Here is a 23,643-nt window from a genome sequence, read left to right as displayed (position 1 = left end):
GATCATCGCCGCTTTGGGTATACAGGCCAAGTATAGCGCTGAGAGTAGTGAGTGAGAGCGTATCGGGATGGATGTTGTGAGAAGTGAGAGGGGTCTACGTTCTTCTATTTTATAAAAAATTTCTCGGTTGGATAGGTAAGAACCTATGATAGGTCGTCTAGCTCCATTGCTGGGGTAGGATAGCACGCTCCAGAGCTCTCCTTTCTTGACATTTGGGGGCGAGAAAGCTGTGGCACCCACCCCTGTTCGTTCTAGTGAACAAAGCGATCATTCACACCCCCAACCCTGTTGCTCCTGCCTGATACATCGATCTTCCGCTTGAGGCCAGAGTGGAATATACGGGGTCATGTGATCTCTAAATGCTGAGTCATGCCCTTAGATCTCCAACTTAGTCCAAGTAGAGTCGGTGGCGGCGATAAAGGAATGAACTATAAAAGTAAACTTTGCAAGAAATGCGACTGGATGCCTGAACAATGAATTGTAGAATGTGAGGAACCCCAAACAGGCCATCCATGCTGACATCACCACCCTGATGTGACCGCACGCGGGCCCGACTGGACGCAATTGGAACAGATCATCCTCAACCCGGGGCCAAGGCTGACCGAGAGGGTGTTGTCTTGTTCCTTCCCAGGTACACAGGCACACAGGCACACGCACACATACACACACTTCTCCAACATACACATTTGTTGTCAGTTCTAGATTCCTGTGCGGCTCAACTTGCCAAGCCACCTCTCTGTCGTGTCTGCTGCTGACGTATGCCCCTAGTGGTAGCGACGACGGTCCACCAGTTCCGGCGACACTTCACCCGTCCTCCAACTCCCATCTACCGATCGTCTTCCTCCGCGAAACAAGCCTTGATGTTCCTCCTCTACTAGCGCGGGCTCTGTCAAAGGCACTCTCAGCGCGACGGACAGGACCCGCGCCATGTCGACTCGCCGGTCCTCCAAATCCGCCGCCGATGCGATTCCCGCGAGCGACATTGAAGCGGGTGGCGGAGACACCTCACGATGGAACGGCTTCTCGCAATTCCACCCGTCCAATATCCTCTCGCACTCCAACTCATCGGACGATTGGCTCGATAATGCGGAAAATACACTTCGAAAACTGACCATCTGGCTCACGCCGAGTTTTCTACAACATTATGTCGGTGGCGAGTCCGCAGAGCCGGCCAAGCTGCATGCCATCGCCGCGCTGGATGGCCTGCGCGGCTGGGCCTGTCTGCTGGTCTTCAACTTTCATTTCCTCTTCACCTACACCTGGAAAGTCGCCGTCGGGTGGGGATTCGCGGGCGAGAATTTCGGAATCCACCAGCTGCCTTTCCTGCATCTGTTGATTTCGGGCCATATCCAGGTCGCCATTTTCTTCGTCATCTCGGGCTATGTCCTCTCCTATAAACCACTCAAGACCATCCGCAACCGCCAATTCGACCAGACTTTCACCACCCTGGCCTCGTCGACCTTCCGCCGTGGCCTGCGCCTCTACATCCCCTCATTTATTGGACTCTGCTGCGTCTTCATCGCGGCTCGGTGCGGTCTCTACAACTACTCCCACGGTGTCATTAAAGAAGGCCACACCATCCTCGGCACCAACGAGCAACACCCCTCCGTCTACAGGTCCTTCTCCAAGCAATTTTGGGACTTCTACAAAACCCTAGCCGCACTCCTGAACCCATTTGATTGGAACCTCTACTATAACTACTACAACCCGCACCTGTGGACCATCCCCGTTGAATTCCGCTGCTCCATGGTCCTCTTCGTCACTGCCCTCGCGACCTCGCGTTTGGTGGCAAAGATCCGCATGCCGCTGGTCGCGTGCCTGATCTGGTGCTGCATGCGCTACGGCCGCTGGGATGTCGTCCTGTTCTTGTTTGGTATGCTCATGGCCGAAATCGATCTGGTCAATGGAACATGGGAGCGCCCGAACACGCCTACCGCCGCGGTCGCGGATGACAAGGCGCATATCCACGTCAGTGCGGGAACCAAGGTGACCATCCGGCTTTCGCGCCGTCGCCTGTGGATCACGCTCTTCACCGTGGGGCTCTTTATCGGCTCGGTGCCAAACCTCGGGTTCAAATGGACGCCCTTCTACAGCTGGCTGTGGCACCTCACACCAAAACCCTATCCTGAGCCGCACCGCTTCCCCCAAACCATCGGCGCCGTGCTGATCGTGTTCTCCATCAACAATTGCCCCGACATCCAGAAACTATTCGTCAACCCGCTTTCCCAATACCTGGGCAAGATCTCCTACGCCTTTTATATTGTCCACGGACCCATTCTTCATTCGCTGGGCTACTCCATCATGCCGACCATTTGGCGCATTGTCGGCAAGGAAACTGATTTCCAATATTGTCTGGGTTTTCTGATAGGATGGTCCATCTGTCTGCCCGTCTCCATCTGGGCGGGTGATCTTTTCTGGCGCGCAGTCGATATCCCCAGCGTGAAGTTTGCGCGCTGGCTTGAGACTCGTGTCATCGTGAAACCAGGCCCGTCACCCCCACCTGCTCCTCCGACCTTGAGCACTCCGCGCACGGCATAGAGTTATCCCTGTACCAATTGGAGAAAGAAAGAAAAATATCTTCGTCTCCCATCTTATGTGGGTATTTCATTCCCTTCTCGCTGCGCGACTCACTGAATATCCCGTTTCGTCTCTGCGGTTTTGCGGTCTTGTTCGTAATTCGTGCTGGATAGGCGTTTTTCTTTTGCACTTGTTGTGTTTTACCCTGAATATATGGATAGATGGATGTCTCTCGAAGAATGCATTCTAGAAGTTTGTTCTGGGACCTTTCTTAGGTTTTAGGCTTTCGATGTAGGTTTCATTCATTCGTTCACTCGTACCAACAAAAACAGATCGAGAGGAGGGCCTATTTGTTATGACGGCCAACCGCAAACAAGTGTAAGAACAACAGGCTCGCGCTCGACTCGACACTATGCAGAGACAGAGATACCAGTACCAGTCATGGGAAAGGCTGCCAGGAACAATAGCAAGGACAAAGAAGCCGGCAAGATGAACGGGAAATGTTCCAAAGGGTTTGTGCTGGCGACAGAAATAAATAAGGCATGAGAGAAAACCCATCTAATGCAGGAGAGAAAACACGACAAAGAAGAGAAAAGAAAACCTAAGATCCTTGAACCTAGCAAAAAAAAGAAAAGAAAATGAATTTTGGCTTTCATAGCGCAACGCCCCAAATGCCTCTCCCGCCGCAAACTCCAAGCCACTCCCGCGGGTGACCCGAGTGGTTCGGCCCACCTTGTGGAGACCAGCTGATATTCGAGACTTCATAGTCACACTGCCAGGCGGCGGCTGGGCCACGGTCAGAAGTCACGGAGGGGGCACCGGGTGTGTGGGCGACGGGTGGGGAGAGAGGTGCAGAGTTCTGTTGGTTGATCAGGTCCCAGAGGAGGACGAGGGAGTCATCGCCACCGGAAGCTAGAACACCACGCCGGTTTGGTGACCACTCGACACAGTTGAGTGCTGCAGAATGGCCCTTGAGCTCGAGGAGGGCTTGGCCCGGTTGCCGTACATCGAGAACGCGAACGACGCTCGAGTCCTGGGAGAAAGTGGCGAGGAGATGGGCGTCATGTGGAGATGCTGTGATCGGCAGTTAGCTTCTGTCAGATGAATTGAAAAAGCCAAAGCTGCGTACCTGCAATCCGCAGCAGTGGCGGAGGCCAGGGTCCGTTGTGTGACGGACCAGATGGGCTGGCGTTGCCGGGGCTCATCGCTATTCAGGTAGTTAGTATTGTAAATCCGAAGATGCGAGAGATGACTTACGCTTTTCGGTCTTGTCGGACGGCTCATAGATGATGGTGCTATGTTCGAGGCTTCGCAGATCAAACATACGCACACTGCCATCAGCGCCGCAGCTGACGAATACGTCGACACTGTTCGCACAAAAGCGCACATCGTAGACTTCCTTGTCGTGGGCGATCAACTGGGTCTTGGCAGTTAAGGTGGGAATATCCCAGATGGTGCAGGTGGTGTCGATGCTGGACGTGATAATCAGACTTGGAGAAATCGTATTCCAATCTAAGGATGTGATAGGGGCGGTATGCTCGGGGGATTTCGAATTTGAAAGCAGGGCCAAGGGGGAGAGCTTGGATGCGGGTGTACTTTGCTGGCCCGCTGGACGCGTGATGGTATTCGAGCTGGGTACGGGCTGAGAATTGGGCAGTGACCATAACCGAAGGTGATCCCCAGAAGTAGCCAGTAAATCAGTAGACTGTTTCTGGGATGACGGGGGCTCCCATAGAATGCGAGTCACTGGGTAAGAGTGTGTTGCCTCAGCGGTCTTCACATAATCCAGCTTGATCTCTCCCGCGGCGGCATCTGGGGTGTCTGGATCTGGCTGGGACCAGTGTGTATCTATAATTTGGATCTGAAAGCGTATGTTAGTCTCATTGAAGCAGCTAGGGGGCAAAGAGGCACGAACATAGTTGTGGTTATCTTCTAAATAGCTCCCCAGGGCCAGTTTGCCGCCAAAAGAGGAGCCAGATCCTCCCGCAATAGGCCACTTGCACCAATCCACTGCATATATGGGCCAGGGGGCCAAATAGTTGCTGTTGGTTGGCACCTGGTTATCTCCGTTGTACGGTAACGAGGCGGGACTCATCAGCGAGCCAGTGAACAGATGGTCGGCCGATGGTCGAATATCAGCCAGTCCCAAGGGCGAATACTTGGACCCTTGCGGGGTGTGCGGTGGGAAAGCCCCAGGAGAGGTTGGGAATTTGGAGTCGTCTGGGGCACTGTGTTGTTGGTACAGCGACTGCTCAAACCCCGCAGGGCTGGATCGAGAATGCCCGTGTGAGTTGATCATGCTGGAGCGATGGCTGCTTTGTTGTGACTGCTGTTGTTGCTGTGGTAGGGTAGGCAGTACTGATGGGGCGGTGTTGGCAGACACAGCCGGGGGACGATTGTGACCTCCTGGTTGGAGGGCTCCTGGCAGGGCACTGTTGCCGTTGCCTCCACCAGCGCTTGCGTACTGCAGTTGCTGCACATTTATTGACGGGACTGACGCACTGGCGTCGGGAGTTGTTGGGTATTCATGAGAAGAAGGCTGGCGCGCCAGGCTCGGGTTAATCAGCCCGGTGGATGGGATGTGAAGCTCCTCTGGCTGGCGACCGAACGCAGCTGAACGGCGGGGGGAGTCGAAGGGCTGTGCAGGGTTTGACATGGTGCAGCCAGCACTAGATGAGGAGGCCGACGGGTGGGATGGACCGATCTATTGTCCGCGGGCGAGCTCCACCGATTCCCTGTCGTGGATCGGTGCCAGCGGGTGCGGGAGGGCTGAAGATGGCGGGGGAGAGCAGCGGGCGGGGAGGAAGACGAGCTTCGGAGTAGCTCTGAGCGAAGAGACAAGGACGCCAGGGACCATTCCAGATCCAAAATCAAGTAAGGGCAATTCACAATGGCATTCTGCCAGACGAAGGAAGTGTAAACAGGTCGAGGACCGCAACTTGGGGTGAGAGCATGACCAAGCGCCGGTGCTGACTCAGCCTCCTCTCCCACTCGTCGGCTCACAACTGTACAAGACAACAACAGTTCCCAGTAACCGATCAGCCAGCAGTGTTTCAAACGATCTCCTATCACCATGGCTTTTACATACAGGCGTTCACCCTCAACGCTGCTGCTGCTTCCTCCACCCCCATCCTTTACATTCGGCCCGGTGGAGGATGCATTCTCACTCCCGTTGGCCGAGGTCTATGCCAGACTCGTCCGCATTCTGGATGGCTCCAATCGACTGGCCTCACTGGATATTGCACTCGCCATTCCTGATCTGCTTGCCCCGGCGAACAGACCACGGGCCAAGGTCTTTGAGCAGCTCCAGCGCTACCTGACTAGCATCTATACGCTGGTGGGTGCCGTGTGCTCGGCCAAAAACATCGAGCTGGATGCACCCGGTGGCATTGACACCCGCGTGATTTTCGTGGATCACACACCATCCGAGATCGACTGTCCCGAATTTGGGCCGGTTCTCGCTCTGAAGAGCCTGGCAACCTCCGAGCGCTCGTGGGACTATGTGTTCTACCCAGACATCCCTGCTGGCCAGAACCTGGCCAGCACTTTTGCCAACCTTGCCGAGCCCTCGAACAAGAATTACATGTATAAAAAGATGCACGCTATAAATAGCAACACGCGCTGGACACTCCCTCCATCTCTGCTAGTTCCCGACAGCCAGCAAGCATCCAAGCCCCATCATTCTGTGGCGGTGGGCGGCACATTCGATCATCTTCACCTGGGCCACAAGCTTCTGCTGACAGCCACCGCGCTGGCATTAGAGCCACCTGGAGAGGCGGATCCCAATTCAATCAGATCCCTGACCATCGGGGTGACAGGACCTGCCTTGCTAGTGAATAAGAAGTATGCCGAGTTTCTCGAGAGTTACAACGAGCGATATGAGAGCACCGCACGCTTCCTGATAGCCATCATGAACTTTCGTTCGACCGAAGAGAGCAATGCCTGGATCCAACAAGTGTGTGTACCCGGCTATGAGGGTAGACAGGTTGAGATGACCGGACAGCCGCATTTGTCATTCAAGTTTGAGGAGATATCGGATCCGTTTGGGCCTACCATTACCGATGAGAATATCAGTGCGCTGGTCGTGTCCCGAGAGACTCATGCTGGCGGTGCGGCGGTCAATGAGGAGCGGGCGAAGAAGGGATGGAAGAGCCTGGAGATCTTCGAGGTGGATGTGCTGCAGGCAGGTGAGGCCGCGTCTCCGGACGACTTTGAGTCGAAATTGAGCAGCACGGAGATCCGGCGGCGGCGAATGAACCTGGCCAAGGTTTAGCTAAGAAATGTATACATTATTATTACGCCGATAACCGATTATTCGAACATGCAAGTCCGTCACTCGCGGGTGTGACTATCCCCGCCTAGCCCCTCCATCATGTAGGCCGCAACCCTAACTCACTAGGTAAGTCTCCGGTCAACCCACCCATCATCACCAACACCCAACCAATACCAACCAGTACAACCCAGCCATCGCAACCTGCTGCAGGACTGCGCTGGCTGGCCGCAGACGGAGTCGATCATGTGATTCCTGGGCGCGGTCGGCGCCAATGAATTCGCAACAGTGTCAGCGCGACGCTGCGCGCTAGGCCGGGGTTTAGCTGATCAGCCCCAGCGCGGTTGGACAGGGTGAGAAGCTGTCCTCGACGCGCCCAGCCCTGCAGGATCGATTCGTCTGATCTGTACAACAAGCTGTTTGTTTGATCAATTATTATTGATTGATCGCTTCTTTTTATGCCGCCCTGACCCCTCTCTTTTTCTCTCTTCTTCGCCCCCCAAAAAACTAAATGTCATTTTTGCTTTTGCTGTGATTTGTTTTTATTCTCCGCGCCTGGCAGAGCTGGTTCTCCCTTTCCCCCTTCTCCTTCCATGGTGCTGCTCGTGCACCAAGCAGTCGGCAATTCGGCTGCCCCAATGCGCGCCAATCATGGATCACCAGCCACGGCACATTCATAACCTCGCGGACGAGCTTCTGAGGGAGATCCTATTGTTCCTGCTCGGTCCAGAATCAAAGACTGTCAATGGCAGTAAAACCTATTCCAATAGTTCCCGCGCCATTGAGCCAGGCGAGACCTCCGACCTGGATCGGTTTCGACTCGTATGCAAGCGCTTCATGCGGATTGGATCCCCGCACAAATTCTCCCGATTTGTGCTGCGATTCTCGCGAGATGGCTTCCAGCGACTGGAGGATCTGCTGGACATGCAACTGGCCTGCTATGTAAAATCAGTTACGTACATGGTGCGACCCTTTTATCAAGGAAGCGGTACCGGCTCTTCGTGCTTTACTCACACGCCCCAACCTGCAAAAACCGCAGACTAATGCCTGAATACAGGATGGGCACGCGTGCTACAAGCACTAGATGGACACATGCCGCCGCTCTCAAAAATACACTCCCGGCGACTGCGGGACCAGAACGACCTCATCGAGTCTGGGTACGATCTACTGGGGCTCCGGCGGGCACTCCCGGCCCTGGTATCGCTGCAAGAGATAAAACTGCTGCGTCTACAAGACGCGGCTCATGATCGTCTAATCCATGTCTTCCGCAACCACGCCTTCAGAAGAAGCGTGCAGTTCGACTGGGAGCCAGCATGCTCGCGCGCAGTAACAAACCTCGGCATCGCCCTCCTCGACTCCAAATGCAACTCCATCCGCTTCGTAGGACCCCAAATCAGCCCTGAAGCAACCCTCCGGCTCCTGCGCGCGCCATCGACCACCCTCAGCGCGCTAGGCAGCCGTCTCACCAGTCTCGACATCAACTTCCACTCAACAACCGACATAACCACCACAATGGCCGACCTATCAGATGTTTTCCACGGGTTCTTCAGTGCAGCCAAGAACCTCATCGCCATCCACCTCGGATTCCCCAACAAAACACCGCTCGACCTGAACCTAGAAGCACTGTTCCACCATATCCGCTGGAAAACACTCCGCACGCTCAGTCTGCAGGGCTGGCGTCTCGATTCCGATGAGATCATAGCCCTAGCACGCCGCCACAGACACCAGCTGCGCTCGTTCCGCCTCGCAGGAATTTACCTTCGTCCGGGCTGCCGCTGGCGCGATGTCCTCGCCATGCTCCGCGCGGAAATGGAGCATCTGGACCGCTTGGACCTCCGAGATATCGACTATACCTCCCACTTTGACGCCCTCGCCACAACATCTGGCGTAGAGGTCTTCGACGACCCAGGAGTAGACACAGACGCAGATATCAGCCCTGCCCTTCCTGCGCTCTTACCACCTCTCTCATCTCTGACTCTAGCGGCTCGCCCCTCGCAGTACTCGACAGAGTCTCTCCCAGATCTGGATCTGGTCCCGTCACCTACCACCACCACACTGTACGCACAGCATCGTCAAACATCCTCGACAAAAATCTTGTCCCTTGAGAAACTGCGCGCCATGTCAGCTGATGACGTCGGTGATGACGGCTCCCATGTCCGGCGCGATCAACTGGCTCTCTGGGAAGCGTGGGTGCTTTCCACTCCGCAGCGAGTTGGCGTGATGCATAATGGGCATCGGTCGTGACAAATTCAGACTTTGTTTATTTATACCTACTTCAATAGGCCGTTTGATACCCGTCCCGGCTTGGGGTTCATCAAAACAAAGCATTGAACACCGAAGCCGACGCTTGCTTTGTGCACATCAGCTACATGTGGATGGATCATGGGATGGGAGACATGTCTTTCTCTTTTCTTCTCGAGATAAGACGAGAAAGCATGAGACTTTCTGGGGGGTTGACAGGGATGGTCTATGTCTTTGTATACCGTACATCTTACATATTAGCGTGTGTGCTTGTGTTTATAGCTAGAGATCTTGTTTTCTATGAAGCGTGAATAAAATAAAACAAGCTTGATACTAGATCATGGATGGAGGTTCATCACATTTTGATAATTTCGCCCAGCTCTATCCAACCGTAGAAAAATAGGAGGAATAAAGAGCAATACCTAACATTGGTGTCTAGCAAATATAATTCATATTAGATTAAATAGTCATAACAAAACTTTGCGGGTGTTACCACCCGAGGCTTATTCTATCAACGAGAGCCCTCGATGCAATGGACCCTCCCGAGAAGCGACCGAAAAATGAACTATGCAAAACACTGATCCCAGTTCCCACCCTCCCTTGCAAAACTCAGTGCGCGGACAAAGTCATCCCGCCGACAGCGGCCAAGATCATCAATGGGACAACCGTGCAACGGAACGACGCGGTCGTTGACGAGGACGCGGATGAAGGGTTCTTCGTCCGGGATACTGCCGTCGCCATCCTGGGTGTGTTCATTTGAGCATTGCATCATCTCGATGTAAGCGCGAGCCCCGAACGGCACGGTCCACGCAGCGGAATACCCGCCTGCAGCTGCAGCGGATTCAACATGCGAAGTAGGCAGCGGGGCTGTGCCGTTGTACAGGCCCAGCGCGAAGAAGATGGGTATCATGCCGTTGTCATGAGTAAAGTCTGCGTAGAGAGTCGCGTTAAGCGGGAAAGAGGCCGCGTCGGGTGCGTCGAGGGTGTGGTTTGTGCTTGTGTTGTCTTGGACGGGGGATTGTGTCAGACGGGCGATTAGCTCGTTGGCGAACCCGATGCCTTGTGCCGGACCGAGGAAGTTGCCGCCACCGAAGCCGTAGTACTTGGATAGAGACTGCAGGTAGTTGTACTGGGACCACTCGTGGTCCGTGAAGAGAGCGCAGAAGGGGGATTCCTCGCTCGCATCGGGGGTGCGCGAGACGGTGTCGAATGGGCAGATGTCCATCAAATGAACGACATCTCTCCTGGAAAGACGAACGCCGGGGAGGTCATGTCTCAGTCGGCGCTGAATAGGCGGTACGAAGACGGCAATCCAGTGATCTTCAGCCTTTTCGCCCAGCTGGCTGTCCTCAAAGCGCGGACACGAGCCGTGGTCGAGACTGTTGTTGAAGCCGCTTTCTTCCGGGATCACAACATTGATTTCCGGGAAGGGCTGCTGGAGATCCGCATTCGGGTCACGGTCCTTGGCTTTCTGGAATCCCTCGATGAACTTCTCTCCCGATAGCACCACTCGGTCCGAGCCAGATGCGCGGATAAAGGGCACTGTCTGCGCAGCAAGCGCCTCATACCGCTGATAGAATTCCACCCCAGAGTCTACCATCTGGTCCTTTCCAAAGGCCGTCAAGTCCTCACTGATCAGCGAGTAGTTGTACGACCGCAGAAACGCGTACTTGCCCGTAACTGAGGATACATTGGCTTGGATGGCAGCAACAAGCTCCGCATATTTGTAGCTTTTAGATTCGGTTGGATACCGCGCGCCATGTCGGGAGAGCACCTGGGCGAATGTGATCTGGCAGCCCGGTGGCACATCACCCGAGAGACTGGACTCTGAGGCAAGCGAGAAGTATGGCGAGTACATGCCCCAGCGGTGGGAGACGGGCGCAAAGCATTGGTATCCGCCACTGCGGGTGGTGCATTTGTGCTTGTGCCGGGGAGTCTCGCACACCTTCTGGAAACCCTGCTGAAAGCAGGGGAGTTGGTCGCGCAGGCGATTATACCCGGTCACCAGGTACACGGCCGTCAGCAACACACAGCCCAGAAGCGTCACAGTGCCCACAACTGTGCGCCTCGCTGGCTTTCGGCGCATTGAGCCAATGCGTCGACCATCAAGCAACCCCTCCTTCTCCGCGACTGCGCTCTGACCGGAGTCGAAAGCCGCCATGTTGTTCCTGAATGGATGGTTCAATGGGTGTCTGTTGACCACTGGGGGGAAACCAGATCGGTCTCACGGATAGCAAGGAGCATTTCGAAGAAGTAGAGAAGGAGAGAATAGACGGAATCACAGCAAGAGGAAGAAGCAAACAAGGAAGTCGCAGTCCAAATGGGTTTTGGTGGATGACCAATCAGAGCGTTCCCCTTGTGGACGTGGCTTTAGTCTCAACGGTCGGCCGGTGACATGTGGAGACTTGTGGGTACTTAATCACAACTGCATTTTTCGCAGACAAGGAGGTATCTCTCGGTACACACAGGTATGTTTACCATAAATGAACGACCATATATATTCATATATAATCCATCCTCCAGGGACACACAACAAAAGACACAGAGAGATAATATACTAATATACACCCGGCCGATGCAGACAAGGCGCTTTTCGGAATCGCTAATGAAGAACACGACAACACCCTTTGCCGCAGCCAGGCCGGTGACTGTGTTGCTCTGAGCAGCAGTGGGGAATTAAAAAGAATAACACAAAATAGAAAATAACGGTTATTGTCGCCACGCCCCCTTCAGTGGAGGCAGAGTCCCTCCAGTCACGGGAGGCGGTCCAGCGGGCGCAATACCCCGGTGTGTCGGTGGTGCAGGCGAGTATGGCGCCGGACTGCCCACCCAGCTGGCCGGGGGACGGGCGGGATCGGGCAGATGCGCTGATGGAACCGGTCCAGCAGAGCTAGGCTGCGAAGTGGATGCAGGTCGTGAGATGTCTCCTCCCGGTGTCGTTCCTCCTTCCATTGGTGCGACGGCAACAGCAGCAGGAGCAGGTGTGGGCGGAGGGGGGGAGGCCGGCCGGGCGGACAGTTGGCTCAAGGAACCCGAAAGGCCGAGATGGTCACGAAAGAAGTCTCGCTCAGACCGATAATGGTCTCGCTGCCGCATCAGGGCACGAATCTCCTCCGTTTGGCGGCGTATGATCGCACCACTCTTCTGGATCTCTTCCTCCTGCGCGGTGATACGCAGTTCAAGCTGCATCTCGTTTCGCTTGCGAGTACGAAACCGCCTCGATGCGTCGCTGTTGGCCTTGCGCTTCTCGGCCTGGGTGGACGACCCGGACTTCAGATCCAAAACGCACGGAATCAACACTCCGCCGCCGCCCATGGACTGTGTGCTCTGTGCGGTCAGCCCCAGTCCCGCACCTCCTTCATCGGCAGCTCGTGGGCCAGCCGTTCTGTTCATGGGGTCGGCTGGGCCATACGGCGGTGCAGCCGAATAGGCGGCTACGTTGGAAGGGAAGGGGACGGGAGCAATCGCGGGAGAGGCGCGCGAGAACGGCCCGGACGTGGAGTGCGATGTTGTTGGACTCGTTTCCTGGGAGTTTGGGGTGGTGAGCGGGCTTGGGCCGGTGCTGGTCCGCCGCGAGTGCATGGTCGGGGTTGAGTGCAGCGAAGTGGAAACTGGGGGTAATGTGGCGATGGGTCTGAGCATGGAATCCAAGGGTAATGGTGAGGTAGAGGCCAGTTGCCTGGAAGGTTCTTGAGAGACCGAGATTAACGGTGACTGAACGACGCTGGATGGACCAGAGTTTCTGGCGGCTCCGCCTACAAACCGAGCCGATGGTGACTCCGGAGTCAACCTGTAATGTGGCTGCATGCCGGGAGACAATGGCTGCTGCTGTTGGGCGAGAGGATGCACCGGTCGAGCTGTGGGTAAAGAGCCCTGACGCGAACGAGGAGAGGAAGAAGACGGTGCCGGCAATCCCAAGGACCCCCGACGGCCGTCGGAACCCTCCTCTGGGGTGGCCTGCTCGGGATGATTCAAGATCGCATGGACGCCAATAGGACGCAGGTGGTTTGAAGACTCCAGCGGCGGTTCAACAGGACCATATGGATGCCAGGACTGGGGACGAGCGCGCAGAGGCGGCCTTCGTGATGCCTTGCCTACCGGCCCGGCACGCTCAGCATCAGACTGAGGCACATCTTCGGACCGTGAGACCGGGCGCAGAGGTCTCTGCGACATAGAATCCGGGAGATTGTCGGCAAGTATCCGCGGGTCAGGGCATGACCGGGCCCACCCTCTCTCAACGTCACGGTCTTGAAAGGGAGGACGGTCGCGAGAATAGCAATGAGGCGAAGACAGCTTTGGCGAATGCAGTGCAGGACGAGGTGCGGGAAGCACGCTGATGCCCAGAGTCGCCACGGTGAATGATGGACGACAGGATGCGTCCTCGTATTGCTCGCGATCTCGGCAATTGACAACACTATTTGCGGCAGTCACCTCTGGGTCTCCAAGTAGTTGATTCAAAAGATTTTTGTAAATTAGAATTAATAATGACGGCTAATGGGTGTTGAGAGTGACAATCTCCCGTTGATGACAATAATCCGGGTGGGTGAAAGAGTATGTGTAAAGATGTAACAACTAGCAGTAAGAACAGGAAAGAGAAAGAAGAGGACCGGGGACGCAGTAATAAGACTAATTTGTTTGTATTTTATTTTATTAATATTATTCTTTGTCAGAACCGTTGAGATTCAGCGGTGAGAGCGAGGGAGACGGACCCATGATCCATCACTTTGCCTGCTAAGACCCAAAAAGAAAGTCAAGTTGGTCGCCGTTCCGACAGACTGGAAAGAGGGCAAGCGTTGGGCACGATCTCCCCATTAGCGTGTCGGCCCTAGTTAGTCTGGCCTTTTCCCGGGGTGGGAACCAATAATATTATGGGTCCTCCTAGACCAGCCTCGTCGTTGTAAGTGGAGCAGCATTGTTTTTTTTTTTTTTTTTTTCGGGTTCTCTCCTCTATCTCTCTCGTGGCTTGGTGTCAACCTGACGGGGGCCATGTACGGAGTACGGGGACCAGGTCCGGGGAGTGGGCCAGCGCAGGCGAACTACCGGGGGGTCAAAAGGGAGGGGGGTTAGTGAGCCAACCAGCAATCGCAGACCGGCAAAGCACGAATCAGTCGGGCAGGCAGAGCTGCAAGTGCGCCGGCTCCGTCACCGTGGCCATGGACAGGGACGGACGGAGTGGAGACCAAGCGCAACGGAAGCTCGAAATTGGGGGCGAGTACTTTCAACCTACGACGGGCTATCCGGAAGGTTCCATAGTCCGGAATCGACAGAATGACGCCAGATAGAACTGATCCATACTGCCTCGGGCCTAGTCGAGCCCCCTGGAGCTGGTCCTGTCAATTTCCGAGAGTTTGGTTTAGTCCTAAGTAGCTCAAATGAACTGGACGATCAAGGCAGCGAGGTGATGAGGGCATTGGTTATGGTTTTGCACGCGGTCAGGGGTTGAGGGGGAGGCGTTGAAGCCGGTCGTTGGAGAAACTCTCGCGGACCTCGGTGTAGATGAACTGAATAATAGGTTATAAGTCCTCCCACAATGGTAAAGCTGCTCGTGTCCCGACTGACTACTGCCGACACCTACTTATAACAAGCACTAGTGACAGACAGCTTCCGCGAAAGGAGTCCCGGAGGAAGCTGGGACTCCCAGGAGGCGCCAAGTGGGTGCTAGAATCCTTCGCAACTCAGCTCTAACGGACATATCTTCCTGTACGTATGACAGGAGGTGTTGATCACTGGCAGATCCTGATGAGGTAGGAGGGGCGTTTAGTAAAATACGATAGGTCGCGAAGGGTTGTTTTGTTTTCAGAGAAGCTGTCAGTAGTATGTACGCATGTCTCAAAAAAGGCGGCTACGTGCTTTTGGCACACGGGCGAATCAGGGGAATGCACTGAGGAAACAATTGCGGTCTGATAGATCCAGCAGATGTGAGTGGCTGGAGGACAATAAGTTTCGGTGGCGCTGCGCTCTCAAACCGCCGTTCCCGCTGCGTCGGGAGAGAGAGGGGAAGGATGAGGAGGAGAGGAACCCCTGTCCTATGCGTGTCATGAAGGAAAAGGCCCAAGCAGCTGGCGCATGGGACACGTGTGTTGAGTCTTTAGTTATTATTTTCTTTTTATCTCTCATCCGCACCGATCTACTTGACTCTCGTGTTGCCTTGCCCCCTTAGTACCCGCTGCACCCGCCAGGACAGGGCAAGGCCTAGAACTCCGATTAGAAAAAAGCTAGGAAATATTCTCCCGGTGCATGTATCCATCCAGACAGACCACGTCCCAGCCTCACTTTTGCCCTCACCATACATCGCCATCTCCGTGCCTGCATTGTCCTGCCGGCCGCTGATGGTGGCAGTGCATCATCATACGTACATAATCCTCACCCACGAGACCAATCCTTTGCAACCAGACTAAGTATATAAGTGGATCGTGCCGTCCCTCGCGGGCTGGGCCATGCCGAGTGACCGGGAACAAATGTACATACATGGGCCGTTTGGTGATCGTCGACCCACCCGCCCATCCACCAGATGCGCCGCGGGATATGTGTACATATACGTCGTCGGACGGGCGAATAGGGACCGATCCCGAACGCAATAATAAAAGAAGCCGTAGATCTTAGTGTATACGAGGTAAATGGTAGATATACAGTCAAGATACAGGTGGATTCATCCACATCACTATGTGCAGCTCAGCCCTGGAGTCGGAACTCGTTCTTGGGCTTCCCCCGGACGCCCACATCAACTCGGTACAGTCGCCCACCGTACCGGATGGACTGGGGGAACTTCTCATCGTCACGATCATCCTTCGCCGTGGTGATGAACAACTCTGTGCCCACAAAGGCGGGACAAGTGATGTTGCGCGTCGGCAGTGCGATTTCCCCAATCACCTTCCCAGCCGGAGAGATACGGACCACCTTGCCGCCACCATAGACAGCCGACCAGATACAGCCGTCGACGTCGATAGCAAACCCATCAGGCTCCAGGGGCTCCCCGAAATCGAAGTGCACGCGACGATTGGAAATGGCGCCAGTGGCGGCGTCGAAATCAAAGGCGAAGATCTTGGCCGTGGGCGAGTCGGTCAGGTACATGGTGTCATCCTGCGCATTCCAGCCGATCCCGTTGGGGATCGTCACCGGGGCCAGCATGCGATGCACGCTGAGGTCCGGATCCAGTCTGAACAGCACGCCTTCTGGGCCTGGGGTTTGGACTTTGGGGTCGTTCATTGCCCCCGCCCAGAACCGGCCGTGGCTGTCGACGGCGCCGTCGTTGAAGCGCATTCTAACTATAGTTAGTAGAAGATAGCTAACTTTTAATTAAATGCTCACCTCTCAGCTTTCCCCGGCCCATCCTGCTCGTCCCAGACCTCGCGAATATAGGAGAGCGACCCAGTGGTGCGGTTCAGCCGAGCGAATCCATACTTGGCCCCTACGACCAGCTGATCCTCGCCCACGTCGGCGATATTGGCAGTCACCCTACAAATCAGCAGGAAACAAGTCAGTCAGCCTGCAGTGCAAGACACGGCAGAAAAAAAACAAAACAAAAATAACGAGGCAACGCACCCGACTGAGGTAGGCGTGTCAATGGCCCTCAGGGATTCAGGGCCCCGCGCCAGATCGAGCCGATAGAGTTTGTGCTCCCAGACGTCGACGAAGCGGAATTCATTGTTAGCCACGTCGTGATAGGGGCCTTCGAGTAAGGTGCCCGCTATGTCGAGGTAGGGCTAGACGATGATTGTCATGACATTATTCCTTTTTTTGCCTTTTGAAGCTGGACACCAGCTATCACATACCTCATTGACTGTCCACCGCTGAATGCTAGACATGATGCCGATCAGCCAGCAGAGTGGGACACCGCTATTTTGGGCGGAGAGCGGAGTACCCGTTGGTGTGATCCCCTGAGGAGCTGTGTGTCAAAAACAGGCTGCCTCGGCTAGGTAGGTGAGACGGGCCTTGGTTAGAGAGTGAGACAGCGACCTCTCGATGCCCAAAAGTCAAAAGTGGACGATCAAAATAATAAGTCTAGTCGGTGGTTTGGGGCAGTCCGGCAGTCCGGTAAGAGAAAGCGCACAACAGAGTGGTCGAGTGTCAAGTGAAAGATGGTGTGCCAAGGACCCGATCCCCACATTCCATTTCACCTTGAACTAATCAGTCAGGGGAGAGTCAGGGGAGAGTCACTATGTGAACTCTCCCCTGAACGACTTAGTTCACTAACTACCACGGCTGAAAAGAAAAATTAAATAATTAAAAGCAAAAGCAACACTATTGAAGCCTTTGCAGACAAAAATTCAAAATCTCACCTGACAGATTCATGGATAATTTACGTCCGTCAACTAACTGAACTAGTAAACTACTCCTCCTAGAGTATCCGTTCTCACCGCTAACCTCGGAGAAACAATAACCTTGTCAGATTAACTATGTATTTCACATGACTGGCTAGCGCTGCATGCATGAAAAAATCGCCCCCGAGTCACGGCGTGCTGTGCCTGCATACCTAGCCTCATGTGATGGTCAAAGTGAGGCTGGTCCACTACGAGAGATTCCGGAGGAGTAGCTACCCTCCTAGCGTCTAGCTAAGGCACCCACCCCATGCTGCACGTATTTTTCTCTTGGAAACTCAAAAGTGATAGGGTAGACATGCATGCATGCATGCCGCAGCAGCGGCCCCCCTCTCAGTCATGCTCACTGTCTGACGTGGTGTGGACGTGAGACGGTTGGGCATCAATTGTTGCTGATACTCTGGTTCTTATTTACTTTCTTTGAAACTGCATCCAAGTTAATAATGCTTCTTAACAGCCACAGAATGGCTATGCACTAAGTGGATTGGGATCCCCCTCATGGGATCTACGCAAGCGAGGATCCTCGCCCCGGTTTTTCGACCCTTTTCTCCTTTAGCAGAGGAGCGGTGCCATGCCATTCCTCTTCGAGCTAATAAATCTGGTGTAGATATACGCAGTAACTCGGGGAGGCGGCAAAAATGGCAAGATTGTGAGTGGCCTTTCCATCTTTCTACACTGGCAGTCGCCGTCTAAGACGCCTGTTCTACCTGTACCATCCTGGAGTGTGTATGAACCAGTCACATACCATGAGCTACCGCCGCAAACGCCGCCCAAGTTCAAAACGGCGATACCCTAGACAGTATGAAAATACGTCTGTCCGCTGAAGTTGAACCGTCACTATTCTCGAACCTCTGCTCTGTGCTATATTTGACGTGATATGGCGTATTTGCAATGCCCCAACCCAAAAGCGCAAGAGACAGCCGTCAAGCCTCCAGTGCCCTCCATTATTGTTCATCATACAGGAAAACGCTGACGTGGAAATTAATAGGCGTATTTGGGCAGCCAGCACTAGTGTCCTATTTCTGGAGAACTTTCCGAGTCTCAAACTTTACCAGAAGGAAAGATGCATTCGATGCACAAAATCTATCCAACCAGCAGCTTTGGAAGCAAATTGAATAAGCCATGGCCCATCTGGCCATGGAGGCGAAAGAATTAGGGTTGACAGTAAACTCCTAGGAACTGCTGGCAGGCATGTATATGCATTGCAACATCCCATTCGATTCTTGTTGAAGAACTTAATAGGGAATTACAATATACATACTGAGATACTTCGTCCTGTAGTCAAATAATATATCATCTCGATCCCGAAAAGTAATCAGCAAGAGGCGAGCCAATATACGTGGCGCTATCTAATATCACAACACTATGTACTTCTCACTCTAGATCAATCACTAGTAATCTCTTTGATCTGGCCTTTTTCATCAGCTTATTCCTGCAGACGTTCTCTCGTCCTTAATCAACCCCGCCGCGAGAATTACTTAACAAATATCTTCATTGTGTCCACCATCACCCGGATACACAGCTCCTCCAAAATTGTGTGGAGCTTGTGGGGATGTTTGAACGGAGTGAAAGGAGAATTTCACTGAAGATGAAGACGATTTTGAAGAGCATAGTGGCGATGGACATATACCGTGTAAGTCAAGAAAAAGTTCAAAATTCATCATCATTAATATCAAACTTGCTATATCAAAACAACATTTACAGCTTAGTGCCCATGTTAACGTGAACAGCCTTAATCTGAGAGTAAGCATCCAGACCAGCCTCGCCAAGCTCACGACCAATACCGCTCTGCTTGACACCACCGAAGGGCACACGGAAGTCACTATCGTTGCTGCTATTGATCCAGACCATACCGGCCTCGATCTCCGAAGCGACGCGGTGAGCGCGCTCAATGTCACGGGTGAAGACAGCAGCGCCCAGACCGTACGTGGTATCGTTGGCGCGGGTGACGGCCTCGTCCTCGGTAGTGAAGCTAGCGATCGCGACGAAGGGACCAAACACCTCCTCGCGGTAGATGCGCATATTGTCCTTGACGTTGGTAAAGATGGTCGGCGCAATGAAGAAGCCGCGCCCGTCGCCGACGTTCTTGTACGGCTCGCCGCCGGAGACCAGCTTCGCGCCCTCGGACTTGCCGCTCTCGATGTACGACAGCACGCGGTCGTACTGCGCCTTGGTCACCTGGGGACCCTGGAAGGTGTCGTCGGCGAAGGGGTCGCCGACCTTGCTGGTGCTGGCGACGACCTCCTTGAAGATGTTGACGAACTTGTCATACACGGAGTCGTGGACAAGGATGCGCGATGTCGCCGTGCACACCTGGCCCTGGTTGTACATGATACCGATGTGGGCCCACTTGGCGGCCTGCTCGAGGTCCGCGTCCTGGAAGACTAGCAGCGGCGACTTGCCGCCAGTCTCGAGGGTGACGTTCTTCATGGTTCCAGCGGCCATCTTCATGATCTCCTTGCCCGTGAGAGTCGAGCCTGTGAAGGCAACCTTGTCGACGCCCGGGTGGGTGACCAGCGCGGAGCCCGCCACGCGGCCGTGGCCGTTGAGGATGTTGATCACACCGGGAGGGAAGCCGGCCTCCTTGATCAGGTTCGCCAGGTACAGAATGCTCAGTGGGGTCTGCTCGGCCGGCTTCAGGACAATGGTGTTTCCGCACGCCAGCGCCGGACCCAGCTTCCACGCAGCCATGGCCAGTGGGAAGTTCCAGGGGATAATCTGGCCCACGACACCAATCGGCTGGCGCAGGGTATAAGCGAACTTGGCGGGCGTGGTGCCGATGGTCTGGCCCATCACCTTGTCGGCCCAGCCGGCGTAGTACCGGAGGGTGCCGCTGACCTCACCCAGGTCATCGTTCAGGGCGACGGAGTATGGCTTGCCTAGACGACTGTCAGTTTGTCCCGCCGTTCGATGTGTGGCAATCCATACCGTTATCCCAGGTCTCGATGGTAGCCAGCGTCTCCTTGTGTTGATCGATCAGGTCCGCCAGCTTCATCATCAACGCACCGCGATCCGTCGCGGGCAGCAACTTCCAGGAAGGGTCGCGGAGCGCCTTGCGCGCAGCAGCAACAGCAACATCGACATCCTCAGCACCGGCGGCATAGACCGAGGTGATCTCGGTCTCGTTTCTGGTGATCAGCGTTAGCGGGGTACGGGTATGTATGACGACATGGGCGAATTGGCTAAACGTACGAGGGGTTGATGGAGGCGAACTTCTCGCCGGACCGGGACTTGACGAATTCGTTGTTGATGAACAAGCCGATGGGCTGGGTGTAGCTGCGCCCATTCGGGGCAGTCAATTGAACGGAGACGTCGGACATGATGGAGGAGGAGTGGAAGCGTCGGGGAGTGAGGTATAGACAGCAACGTAGTGGCCTTGGGAAGGTAAAGGCAGAGCGGAGGAACATGGAAGGACAGAAGCGGGGAGTGAAGATATAGCGACGTTGATATGTAATAATAGTCCCCGCCAGAGCTGGTTGTCGGACGAGCCGAACCCGTCGCATAGACCTACTCTTTGGGGAGAAAAGATGAGCGGCGCTTTTGTTTGGCCCACACATCCGGCCTCGGCTCTGAACTGCCACTCTTCTGCATCACCGACTCGCTCACTAACTCTATCGACGATCTACATACTCTCGACTCGACTACGCAATTACCTAACCCTTCCGAATGGCCGACTCCAACATCAACCATGCCACCTCCCTCGAATACTGGAATTCTGTCGCCCCGGACGTGAACGGGATGCTCGGCGGGTTCCCCCAGATCTCGCGTATCGACCTTCGCGGATCCGCCAGCTTCCTCGCCAAGGTCCGGCGCCTCGTTCCCGCGATTCCTTCCACGGGCGCGCTTCCGCTCGGCGTCGATTGCGGCGCGGGCATCGGGCGCGTTACGGAGGGGTTTCTGAGCAACGTGTGTGAGGTGGTTGATGTGGTTGAGCCCGTGGAGAACTTTTCGCGGGTTGTGCGCGAGGGACCATTGAAGAAAGCTGGGAAGGTGGGCGAAATTTTTGTCGTTGGGTTGGAGAGCTGGGTTCCTCGAAAACAGTATGATCTGGTCTGGAATCAGTGGTGTCTGGGCCATTTGACGGATGCTCAGCTCGTGGCGTATCTTGTCCGGTGTCGGGAGGCACTGTCGGATGGCGGGGTGATTGTTGTCAAGGAGAATATGTCGACTGCTTCCCATGGACAGGATGTGTACGATGAGCTGGATAGCAGCGTCACTCGCACGGACGACAAGTTTCGGATGCTGTTCAAGGAGGCCGGGCTGAACTTGATCAAGTCCGAAGAGCAGGCTGGCTTCCCGCCCAGTTTGAAGCTCTTCCCCGTTCGATTCTACGCGCTGCGGCCGGCCACTTGATTGATGGATTCACTGTTTGTGTTTTGTTCTCATTACAGATACCCCCGTCATCACGATCCAACGACGCCATGTGACTATAAAACTGTTTACTAGAAAGAACTCGCTCTGCATTTACTGGCCTTCCAAGTTCTCGCCTGCCAGCTTGAGGATGTACCTCCATTGCGCGGGCGTGACGGACGAAACACTGAGTCGCGATTGCTTGAGCGTCTGGAGATTCTCCAGCGGCTTTCCCGGCTGACCGTGCAATTTCAGGTCAGTCAATGTGACCTGCTTCTTGAACTTGCGGCGAAACTCGACGTGCACGACTACCCACTTGGGAGTGTCCCGCTTGGCCTTGGGGTCGTGGTATGGGTGTTTCGGATCGAATGCAGATTCTGGGGTCATGTCAGTACTGGCTCTGATGCCAACGATAGGGAGAGATCGAACCGTCGACGGAATGCTCTCGGACAACCTCCATCATGCCTACGACTCCGGGCACTTTGCAATTGGAGTGGTAGAAGAACGCATAGTCCCCTTTTTTCATCTCGCGCATGAGATTCCGCGCTGCTGGTGGTCAGATACTATTAAAAGGGATATGGAAATATCTCGTACCAACGGGGTTCCGGACTCCTATTTTAGATCGTTAGCAATTGGATTTTGGACGCTTGTGCAAGAGCTCATCAGACATACCATCCCACGGCTCCGGTTCCTTTGCATCCGCCAAGTCATCAATGGAGAACTTCACATCAACACCCTTTTCAAACCGCGACTCGGGCTCCGCCTTCATCAACCAGTAGGAACGACCTGTCACTCTGGGGGCGGTGCTGGCCACTGGTTGCTCCGTCTTGGCTTTCACATCAGCAGCGACACTGCCCATCTCAGCCGGGAGACTCTTGCGGGGACGCCCAACTTTCTTAGGCGTCGTAGTCATAGGCGTAGTGCCTGCAGCAACAGTGCCCACATCAGCCGGCAGACTCTTTCGTGGCCGTCCGCGTCCCCTCTTTGGCGTCGTAGTCACAGGAGGAGCATCAGCAGCGCCACTCTCTGCCTCAGCCGGGAGACTCTTGCGAGGCCGCTCAACTTTCTTAGGTGTTGTAGTCATAGGCGCAACATCAGCTGCGGCACTGTCCACCTTAGCCGAAAGACTTGTGCGCGGTCTCCCAGGCCCTTTCGTCGGTGTCGGAGTCAAAGGCGCAACATGAGCTGCGACACTGCCCGCCTCGGCCGGGAGACTCTTTCGTGGCCGCCCACGTCCCCTCTTTGGTGTCGTAGTCACAGACGTAGCATCAGAAACGCCACTGGTCGCCTCCGCCGGGAGGCTCTTTCGTGGCCGTCCACGCCCCCTCTTCGGTCCCGGCGACGGCGTGGTCCCTGTATGCGTTGTCTCTGCAACGACCTTACGCGGTCGCCCACGACCACGCTTGGGTCCATCGTAGTCTTTCTTGGGCGTTGAGCCTTCGGGGTATTTGCGTGGTCGGCCACGTTTGCGTTTCTCGCCGGTCTGCGGTGTCTGTGGCATTGGGGTAGATATTAGTTACTTGGTTGCTGTGGGCCGGCACGAGTAGGTGGAGATCGACGAGATCAGACCCCGGTGCAACAAGAGATCGCGACGATCGTCGCGGTTGATGATCCATGACCCTTGACCCACGGCATCACCCGATGAGAAAGAAGGTGCTTATATAGGTACTCACCTGCGCTGAGGTCCCTTCTCCCGCCTCGGCGTCCCGCGCGCGCTTGGCGGGTGTGGGCGCGTCGGTGTCGCTGGGTGCTGGGCCTTCGGATTTCCGTTTCGGGGGCATGCTGATTGATATCGGGGGATGGGAGTGGGCAATTGGTTGGATTGGAGGGTGGCCGGATATCGGTGTATCCGAGTGTAGCTCTGGATGGGGTTCCCAGAGAATGCGCTGACACTGGCCCTGGAGCAACAACAACATTAGTTTGTCTGGGGGACCGAGCTTGGATGTG

The 23,643-nt window shown here is 54.9% G+C and overlaps 10 protein-coding genes across 10 annotated transcripts; 4 read left to right on the top strand and 6 right to left on the bottom strand.

The window, feature by feature from the left end:
* Positions 1-927: 927 nt before the first annotated feature.
* N7474_008327 (acyltransferase family protein) lies at positions 928-2,538 on the top strand (the record flags this gene model as incomplete). The annotated part of the gene is made up of 1 exon (XM_057199737.1): positions 928-2,538. The coding sequence occupies one exon, from the start codon at positions 928-930 to the stop codon at positions 2,536-2,538; it is 1,611 nt and encodes a 536-aa protein (XP_057050438.1).
* A 631-nt stretch (positions 2,539-3,169) lies between these two features.
* On the bottom strand, positions 3,170-5,173 carry N7474_008326 (uncharacterized protein; the record flags this gene model as incomplete). Its single annotated transcript, XM_057199736.1, has 4 exons — positions 3,170-3,591; positions 3,647-3,724; positions 3,775-4,378; positions 4,433-5,173. The coding sequence occupies 4 exons, from the start codon at positions 5,171-5,173 to the stop codon at positions 3,170-3,172; spliced, it is 1,845 nt and encodes a 614-aa protein (XP_057050437.1).
* Positions 5,174-5,590: 417 nt separating this feature from the next.
* On the top strand, positions 5,591-6,790 carry N7474_008325 (putative pantetheine-phosphate adenylyltransferase; the record flags this gene model as incomplete). The annotated part of the gene is made up of 1 exon (XM_057199735.1): positions 5,591-6,790. One exon carries the CDS (start codon positions 5,591-5,593, stop codon positions 6,788-6,790), a length of 1,200 nt encoding a protein of 399 aa, XP_057050436.1.
* A 648-nt stretch (positions 6,791-7,438) lies between these two features.
* On the top strand, positions 7,439-9,031 carry N7474_008324 (F-box domain protein; the record flags this gene model as incomplete). Its single annotated transcript, XM_057199734.1, has 2 exons — positions 7,439-7,775; positions 7,845-9,031. The coding sequence occupies 2 exons, from the start codon at positions 7,439-7,441 to the stop codon at positions 9,029-9,031; spliced, it is 1,524 nt and encodes a 507-aa protein (XP_057050435.1).
* Positions 9,032-9,593: 562 nt separating this feature from the next.
* N7474_008323 (histidine phosphatase family protein) lies at positions 9,594-11,189 on the bottom strand (the record flags this gene model as incomplete). Its single annotated transcript, XM_057199733.1, has 1 exon — positions 9,594-11,189. The coding sequence occupies one exon, from the start codon at positions 11,187-11,189 to the stop codon at positions 9,594-9,596; it is 1,596 nt and encodes a 531-aa protein (XP_057050434.1).
* Positions 11,190-11,737: 548 nt separating this feature from the next.
* N7474_008322 (uncharacterized protein) lies at positions 11,738-13,201 on the bottom strand (the record flags this gene model as incomplete). The annotated part of the gene is made up of 1 exon (XM_057199732.1): positions 11,738-13,201. The coding sequence occupies one exon, from the start codon at positions 13,199-13,201 to the stop codon at positions 11,738-11,740; it is 1,464 nt and encodes a 487-aa protein (XP_057050433.1).
* A 2,499-nt stretch (positions 13,202-15,700) lies between these two features.
* On the bottom strand, positions 15,701-16,833 carry N7474_008321 (SMP-30/gluconolactonase/LRE family protein; the record flags this gene model as incomplete). The annotated part of the gene is made up of 4 exons (XM_057199731.1): positions 15,701-16,289; positions 16,337-16,483; positions 16,571-16,731; positions 16,801-16,833. 4 exons carry the CDS (start codon positions 16,831-16,833, stop codon positions 15,701-15,703), a joined length of 930 nt encoding a protein of 309 aa, XP_057050432.1.
* Positions 16,834-19,044: 2,211 nt separating this feature from the next.
* Positions 19,045-20,753, bottom strand: N7474_008320 (aldehyde dehydrogenase family protein; the record flags this gene model as incomplete). The annotated part of the gene is made up of 3 exons (XM_057199730.1): positions 19,045-20,225; positions 20,275-20,474; positions 20,539-20,753. The coding sequence occupies 3 exons, from the start codon at positions 20,751-20,753 to the stop codon at positions 19,045-19,047; spliced, it is 1,596 nt and encodes a 531-aa protein (XP_057050431.1).
* Positions 20,754-21,012: 259 nt separating this feature from the next.
* On the top strand, positions 21,013-21,699 carry N7474_008319 (N-terminal protein methyltransferase; the record flags this gene model as incomplete). Its single annotated transcript, XM_057199729.1, has 1 exon — positions 21,013-21,699. One exon carries the CDS (start codon positions 21,013-21,015, stop codon positions 21,697-21,699), a length of 687 nt encoding a protein of 228 aa, XP_057050430.1.
* Positions 21,700-21,810: 111 nt separating this feature from the next.
* N7474_008318 (EVE domain-containing protein) lies at positions 21,811-23,477 on the bottom strand (the record flags this gene model as incomplete). The annotated part of the gene is made up of 5 exons (XM_057199728.1): positions 21,811-22,073; positions 22,126-22,242; positions 22,291-22,308; positions 22,369-23,188; positions 23,370-23,477. The coding sequence occupies 5 exons, from the start codon at positions 23,475-23,477 to the stop codon at positions 21,811-21,813; spliced, it is 1,326 nt and encodes a 441-aa protein (XP_057050429.1).
* Between the last annotated feature and the right edge of the window lie 166 nt (positions 23,478-23,643).

This window comes from Penicillium riverlandense, assembly GCF_028828495.1.
Source record: "Penicillium riverlandense strain IBT 135883 chromosome Unknown utg000007l_segment0_segment0, whole genome shotgun sequence".
NCBI lineage: Eukaryota > Fungi > Ascomycota > Eurotiomycetes > Eurotiales > Aspergillaceae > Penicillium > Penicillium riverlandense.
Note: the sequence above shows the minus strand (reverse complement) of the source record. Positions and strands in the feature narration are given on the sequence as shown.